Here is an 8,122-nt window from a genome sequence, read left to right as displayed (position 1 = left end):
GGTCCTTCAGCCACCATTACATCTGGGAGATTGCTCGTGTCTTCCCCAGTGAAGACAGATCTAAAGTATCAATTCCACTCTTCTGCCATTTCTTTGTTCCCCGTAATAAATTCCCCGTTTCTGTCTTCAAGGGCTCAATTTTAGTCTTAACCATTTTTTTCTTTTCACATACCTAAAAAAGCCTTTATTATCCTCCTTTATATTTTTGGCCAGTTTACCTTTGTACCTTATTTTTTCTTTGCATATTTCCTTTTTAGTTAACCTCTGTTGTTCTTTAAAAGCTTCCCAATCCTCCGTTTTCCCACTTATTTTTGCTATGTTATACTTTTTCCCTTTTGTCTTTATATGGTCCTTAACTTCCCTCGTCAGCCACAGCCACCCCTGCCTCCCCTTAGGATCTTTCTTCCTTTTTGGAATGAACTAATCCTGCATCGTCTGCATTATACCCAGAAATACCTGCCATTGTTGTTCCACTGCCATCCCTGCAAGGGTATTGCACCATTGAACTTTGGCCAGCTCCTCCCTCATAGCTCCATAGTTCCCCTTATTCAACCGAAAGATTGTCACTTCCGATTCTACCCTCTCCCTTTCAAACTGCAGATTAAAGCTTATTGTATTGTGGTCACTACCTCCTCATGGCTCCTTTACTTCGCGGTCCCTGATCAAATCCGGTTTGTTGCACAACACCAGATCCAGAATTGCTTTCTCCCTGGTAGGCTCCAGCACAACATTCACCTTTCTCCATTTTAGAACTTCACTTTTAGATCTGGTCTAGCTTTTTCCATCACTATTTTAACCCTAATAGAATTACGGCCGCTGGCTCCCAAAGTGCTCCCCACTGACACCTCAGGCACCTGCCCTGCCTTATTCCCAAGAGAGTCACTGATGTCCTGGAGATTTTCTGACAGACCATCATCATTGTCTGGATGTTCCAACTTCCCAGTTTTAGAGCTGGTATCTTTTGTTGTTTTGTTTTGATACTTAGTGCAGTGATTACAATCTGCTGTTTGGATAATTCTTAATCGCCATGCACCCAACGAGAATAGCAGATTGTGGCAGGACAGCACTTTACCCACTGGGGACTGTCCAACTTGAGGCAGGCGATAGCTGTCCAGGGGGATCCGAAAATCCCTCCCACTGTTGGGAGCAACTCCTGGAGTCGCATTCTATGCCAATCTATTGATGACTTAAAACCAGTATATGTTGCCCCCCTGCCATGTTGTGCCCGGGCGCTGCAGGTGAAGCTGTAGTGCCCTCTCCAGGTGTTGTGGTGATAGGATGCAAGCCTAGGCGGTGTGGCATGAGGAACAAGCTGTTGCCTATGAAGCACATTCCCTTCTCTCCAAGCCACTGGCTAATCCAAAGGAACAGCAAGGCCCTTACAGTTTGGTACCTGGGCTGTCGCAGGAGCTGCCAGAACAAAGTTGTAGATAACGACAAACTGCCTTCAGGGTCCTGGCTCTGGATTTTTCCCTCGAGGTTTACTTCAGAAGCCCTTCACATGTGTTGGTCTAACTGCAAGGCAGCAGAGGCTTGAAATCAGAGAGATGAAATATTGCCTATTAACCTGTGATGGAATCCTTATTAACTTTAGTGCACTATAGTACAGCGAGAAGCAGGAAATCAAAGTAAAACTATTCGCATCCTCATGAGTCATCGCTGCCAGGAATCTTGCTTTAGATAATGTGCATTCCATTTGAGCCGGTTGTTCTCATTCCTGCAATAAATTAATTCAAAATGATTGTAGACCAACTCTTAGAAAGAGTGTGAGAATTGGTTGTGACCCATTTTAAAGCTCAGGCCAGAGACCTCTTGTAACTCAGTGGTTGTGTACCTTCCCGGGTTCAAGTCCCACCTGCTCCAGAGGTGTGTAATAACATCTCGGAACAGGTTAATTAGAAAAATAGGTTAAATTAAAAAAATACAAAGTTCAGGTCAGCATTAACTGTGTGCAAGCAGTCAGCAGAGATCTTGGGCACTTTGTGAAGACAAGTATCGGGCTGCTTTCCAGCAGTGTCGAGAGTGGGATGCTGGAAAAGCACAGCAGGTCAGGCAGCATCCGAGGAAGAGGAGAATGTGCCCTTCATCAGGAATGAAGCTTGTGGGCCGAGGGGGTGAAGAGATAAATAAGAGGGAGGTGCGGCTAGGGAGAGGGTAGCTGAGAGTGCAATAGGTAGACGGAGATAGGTCAGAGAGGAGGATGGAGCAGATAGGTGGGAAGGAAAATGGACAGGTGGGACAGGTCATGAGGGCAGTGCCATTATGGATGGTTGGAATGGGATAAGGTGGGAGGAGGGGAAATGAGGAAACTGGTGAAATCCACATTGATGCCACATGTTTGGAACCTCCCAAGGTGGAAGATGAGGCATTCTTCCTCCAGGTGTTGGTTGGTGAGGGTGTGGAGGTGGAGGAAGCCTAGGACCTGCATGTCCTTGGCAGAGTGGGAGTTGAAGTGTTCGGCAGTGGGGTTGTTTAGAGCGGGTGTCCCAGAGATGTTCTCTGAAACATTCTGCAAGTAGGTGTCCTTTCCCATTGTAGAGGAGACCGCATCGGGAGCAACGGATACAGTAAATGATATGCTTGGAAGTGCAGGTAGAATACTGATGGATGTGAAAGATTACTGTGAGATCTTGGATGTAGGTGAAGGGGGAGGTGTGGGTGCAGATTTTGCAATTCCTGCGGTGGCAGGGAAAGGTGCCAGGAGGGGAGAGTGGGTTGGTGGGGGGGGCATGGACCTGACAGGAGAGTCACAGAGGGAATGGTCTTTATGGAATGCAGATGGGTGGGGGAGGAAGGAAATACATCTCTGGTGGTTGGGTCTGTTTATAGGTGGCAGAAATGACAGAGGATGATGCAATGTATGTGGAGGTTGGAGGGGTGGAAGGTGAGGACCGGGGGGGTCCTATCCTTCTTGGATGAGATGCACTCAACACGGACATTAGGTTACTTACAGTGTGGAAACAGGCCCTCCGGCCCAACAAGTCCACACCGACCCTCTGAAGAGCAACCCACCCAGACCGATTCCCCAACATTTACCCCTTCACCTAACACTACGGGCAATTTAGCATCGCCAATTCACCTAACCTGCACATCTTTGGACTGTGGGAGGAAACCGGAGCACCCGGAGGAAACCCACGCAGACACGGGGAGAATGTGCAAACTCCACACAGACAGTTGCCCAAGGCAGGAATTGAACCCAGGTCTCTGGTGCTGTGAGGCAGCAGTGCTAACCACTGCACCACCGTGACATCTTCTACAAACCCATCAACTCCTACAGCTACCTGGACTACACCTCCTCCCACACTGCCTCCTGTAAAAACGCTATCCCTTATTCCCAATTCCTCTGCCTCCGCTGCAACTGCTCCCAGGAGGATCAATTCCGCCACAGAACACACCAGATGGCCTCCTTCAAAGACCACAAATTTTCCCTCTCATGTGGTCAATGATGCCCTCCAGCACATCATCTGTAAAGATAATTCCTACCGCGACTCTTGTCAGGTCCACGACCCCCCACCAAACTAACCTTCCCTCCTGGCACCTTCCCCACCCACCACAGGAATTGCAAGTCCTGTGACCACACCTCCCCCCTCATCTCCATCCAAGGCCTCAAAGTAGCCTTCCATATCCATCAGCATTTTATCTGCACTTTCACACATACTGTGTCCATTGCTCCCAATGTGCTCTCCTCTACATTGGGGAGTCAGGATGCCTACTTGCAGAGCACTTCAGAGAACATCTCTGGGACACCTGCACCAACCAACCTTGCTGCCCCGTGGCCGAACACCTTAACTGCCCCTCTCATTCCATCAAGGACATGCAGGTCCTGAGCCTCCTCCAACACCACACCCTCACCACCCGGCGCCTGGAGGAAAAACGCCTCATCTTCCACCTTGGGACACTCCAACCACACACATTAATGTGGATTTCACCAATTTCCTCATTTCCCCTCCTCCCACCTTATCCCAGTTCCAACCTTCCAACTTGGCACCATCCTCATGACATGTCCTATCTGTCCATCTTCCTTCCCACCCATATGCTCCACCTTCCTCTCCAAACTATCACCATTACCCCCACCTCAGTCTACCTATCTCACTCTGAGCTACCTTCTCCCCAGCCCCACCCCCTCCCATTTATCTCTCCACCTCCTCGGCTCACAGCTTCATTCCTGATGAAGGGCTTTTGCCAGAAATGTAGATTCTCCTGCTCCTCCGATGCTGTCTGACTTCCTGTGCTTTTCCAGCATTCCACTCTCGACTCTGATCTTCAGCATCTGCAGACCTCAGTTTCTCCTCGTTGCTTTCCAGCAGTGGTTGAAATGCAAGATCGCAAAAAGTTCATATTTGCACCAATGTCTGGAGGGCTCATTTGGTCTCTTAATAACACCGGATGCCGGCTTTGGAAGATGGGTGGATACGAATTCCAATCTCTGAATGCATCACATGATCACTTCACACATTACTTTTCCTAATAAAAAAACCGCCTTGATGCCAAATCTTCACAGCATAGTGTGCAGGGAGTTTCCGAAAAGAAAGACTAAAGTATGCCTGATCTTTCTTTCACTCGTACAGTAAACAACATCGGTAATTGATTTCACAGAGAGCCATCGATAAGAAATCCAGTAACAGGCGTTAATAGAATGCAGCTCTAGCTTCGATTGTGTTATCAGCTTTGTGTTGTCATTAACTTTGTCTGTTTTCTGTTTCCATTCGGCGTTGTACTCCAGCCAGAAACTGAGTCGCTGCGAACACTTCATTAGGAGCCCGAGCAATAAATCTTTGCCATCGGCAAAATAAGATAACAGTTGTACTTTAATAAAAACAGTTTCACATTCTGACAGGGTTGTTTCTCAGATTACACGCGGCTTGCACAGCAGTGATGGTGAACTACCTTTACAAAAAAAATAGTAAAATTATGGAGACATTAACAACTAAAATATAGTGAAATATTCAATTATATCTTTATTCCTTTTCTATTAGTGACAACAGTTCAAACGCCTTTGCGATGATGCCGCGAGGAAACTTGTGGTCACAGATAAAATGAATCATAATTGAGTAGGAAGAAGCTTGTGAAATATGCAAACAGATTAACTCACAATTGGGGGCTAAAGAGGTATTAATTCCTGTGGCGTGAAGCGTGGAGTTAAGTTGCTGATGATGAGTGGGTTGGTCGTCATTACATTGTGCCTATGAGTATTAGTCTTCTACCCTGCCCCTGCTGTCGGAGTTCGTTTGCTCAGTTTGGTTACGTGTGTTTTTTTTTTGACTGGGACAGCTAGTCACTCAGTCAGAGCCGCTCCCGAGCCGACAGATTGAAGGAAGGCAGCTGGAAGTTACTCTTGGAAGAAGACAAAAAAAAGTATTTCTTGTTTTTCCCCCGTTAAGATTTTTGCAGAAATCAAACGGGACGCAACTGTCTGTTCAACGCGCAGGATTACTGTGAATCGAAGCAACTTGTTGGACAGAAAGAGCAAAATAGCGAAAAGAGAAAAATCAGAGAGCCCGTCCGTCACCACTTCTTCACTGAGGGGAGGACCGGAGTGAGGGCAATTGCGGAGCTGAAAACAAGTGCGGGGCTCGGGAGGCTGAGGGGAATCACGACCCAGAAGGAGAGGTGTCTGGTGAGGGCTACCGGAGTAAAAGGAGGGGGTAAGACTGTGAGCAACAGAATCCAGAGAGAGGAACCCAGAGGGAGGGTAGTGAGAGGAGGGGATTGGGATCTGGGGGTAGGAAGGGTGAACTGAGGAAGATTATAGAGGGGAGGAGAGAGGACTGGATCCAGAGGGAGGGTAGTCAGGGCTGTGGGGGTGGGGGAGTCTGGAGGGAGGGTAGTGAGGGGGGGAGTGGGGAATCCGGAGGGAGGGAGCGCCGACCCCGGGCCGGGCCTGGGGAGGAGGGGGGGAGATGGCGCTGCAGGCTCGGGCTCTCTATGATTTCCAGAGCGAGAACGTGGGCGAGATCTCGGTGCAGGAGGACGAGGTGCTGACCGTTTACAGCGAGCAGGACATTGATGGCTGGCTGGAGGGGGTCAACAGCCGGGGGGAGAGGGGACTCTTCCCGGCCTCCTATGTGCAGATCCTGCGGGCGGCGAGCGGCGGGGCAGCGCCCGCAGAAGCCCCCGCCTCCCGTTACGCCAATGTCCCGGCGGGGCCCGGCCTGGGAGCGGGGACGGGCAGCACCTTCTGCCCCCCGCCCCTCCTCCAAGTGCCGCCGGCAGGAGGGGGAGGGGGAGGCCCCGGGCCTGGGCCTGGGTCTGGGTCTGGTCCTGGCCCTGGCCTGGTGCAGCTGGCCGGCCTCCAACACCAGGCGTCGGGGAGCGGCGACGAAGACGATTGGGACGACGACTGGGACGACAACTCGACGGTGGCGGACGAGCCGCTGTCAGGCTCCGGAGGAGGAGGCGGCGGCGGCGGCGGCGGCCTGGGTTTCTCCCCGGAGCTGGACGGTCCAGGCCGCTATAAAGTGAGCACGGGGGCCCGGGCCGGAGGAGGAGGAGGCGGCGGCGGCGGCGGCGGATCGTCCGGCTCCTCCAAGAGCACGGCGACCGTCAGCCGCAACCTGAACCGCTTCTCGACCTTCGTCAAGTCCGGCGGCGAGGCGTTCATCCTGGGGGAGGCGGCGGGCTTCGTCAAGGACGGTGACCGGATCTGTGTGGTGAGCGGGCCGCACGGCCCCGAGTGGCAGGAGGACCCTTACCCGTTCAGCTGCTCCATCGACGAGCCGACCAAGCAGACCAAGTTCAAGGGCATCAAGAGCTACATCTCGTACCGCGTGGTGCCCAGCCACACCCAGAGCCCGGTCAACCGCCGCTACAAACACTTCGACTGGCTGTACGGCCGCCTGGTCGAGAAGTTCCCGGTGATCTCGGTGCCCCACATCCCGGAGAAACAGGCCACCGGCCGCTTCGAGGAGGACTTCATCTCCAAGCGCAAGAAGGGCCTGATCCTGTGGATGAACCACATGACGAGCCACCCGGTGCTGGCCCGCTGCGACGTCTTCCAGCACTTCCTCACCTGCAGCGACGAGAAGGCCTGGAAGCAGGGCAAGCGCAAGGCCGAGAAGGACGACATGGTGGGCGGCAACTTCTTCCTGACCCTCAGCACCCCGGCCAGCCCGCTGGACCTGCAGGAGGTCGAGAGCCGCGTCGACGGCTTCAAGAGCTTCACGAAGCGCATGGACGAGAGCGTCTTCCAGCTGAGCCACACCGCCAACGAGTTCGCCCGCAAGCAGGCGGTGGGCTTCAAGAAGGAGTACCAGAAGGTGGGCACCTCGTTCCGCCTGCTGAGCCAGGCCTTCGAGATGGACCAGCAGCCCTTCTCGGCGGGGCTCAACCGCGCCATCGCCTTCACCGGCGACGCCTACGATGCTATCGGTGAACTTTTCGCAGAACAGCCCAAACAAGACATTGACCCGATCGTGGACTTATTAGCACTTTACCAGGGGCACTTGACCAACTTCCCCGATATCATCCACGTCCAGAAAGGTACATGTCCATCTTTTCCCACCATGTTCTCTGTAGAAAACGTTGCATGCAAGCCATTTGAAGTGTGGTTCATGTGTTGGACTTTATAGCCTTCAAATTTGAACTTGTCTTCCATTCCTCAACCCATCTGATCAAGGTCCCCATGTGCTCTGACTTAACTTTCTTCACTGTCCACTGCAAACTTGCAAACCATACCAAATCACTTTTATATAAATGAAAACGCAGTGGACCCAGCACAGGTCCTTGTGGCACACCAGTCCAAAAACAAACCTTTTTATGTCTTCTATCTTCAAGCCAAAACTTTGCATCCAGTTGGCTTGCTCTCGGAGTTCCATACAATTTAACCTTGTGAACAAGCCTACTGTGCAGAATCCTCTTGAATGCTTTGCTGAAGTCCATGTAGTCCACATCTATCCCTCTGCCATCATGTCTTTTTTTTTTTGTCTCCTCAAATAACTCCAAGTTAGTGAAACACAATTTTCCACGCTCAGTCATGTTAACTATCACTAATTGGTCTTTCCAAATGCATGCAAATCCTGTCTGTCAGAATCCCCTCCAACAACTTACCCACCACTGACGTCTGGCTCAATGGTCGACAATTCCCTAGCTTTTCCTTACCATCTTTCTTAAGTAATGATACCAC

At 51.3% G+C, this 8,122-nt stretch overlaps 1 protein-coding gene across 1 annotated transcript in view; it reads left to right on the top strand.

Annotated features, from left to right (window-relative positions):
• Nucleotides 1-5,899: 5,899 nt before the first annotated feature.
• LOC140477665 (sorting nexin-18-like) overlaps nt 5,900-8,122 on the top strand; it is a 58,472-nt gene continuing 56,249 nt past the window's right edge. Inside the window, exon 1 of the mRNA XM_072571619.1 lies at nt 5,900-7,479. Within this exon, the coding sequence (XP_072427720.1) occupies nt 5,901-7,479 (1,579 nt within the window). The 5' untranslated portion in view covers nt 5,900. The remainder of the gene's footprint in view (nt 7,480-8,122) is intronic.

This window comes from Chiloscyllium punctatum, chromosome 1 (assembly GCF_047496795.1).
Source record: "Chiloscyllium punctatum isolate Juve2018m chromosome 1, sChiPun1.3, whole genome shotgun sequence".
NCBI classification, from domain to species: Eukaryota; Metazoa; Chordata; class Chondrichthyes; order Orectolobiformes; family Hemiscylliidae; genus Chiloscyllium; species Chiloscyllium punctatum.
The sequence above is the reverse complement of the archived record's forward strand: the minus strand, read 5'-3'. Positions and strand labels throughout refer to the sequence as shown.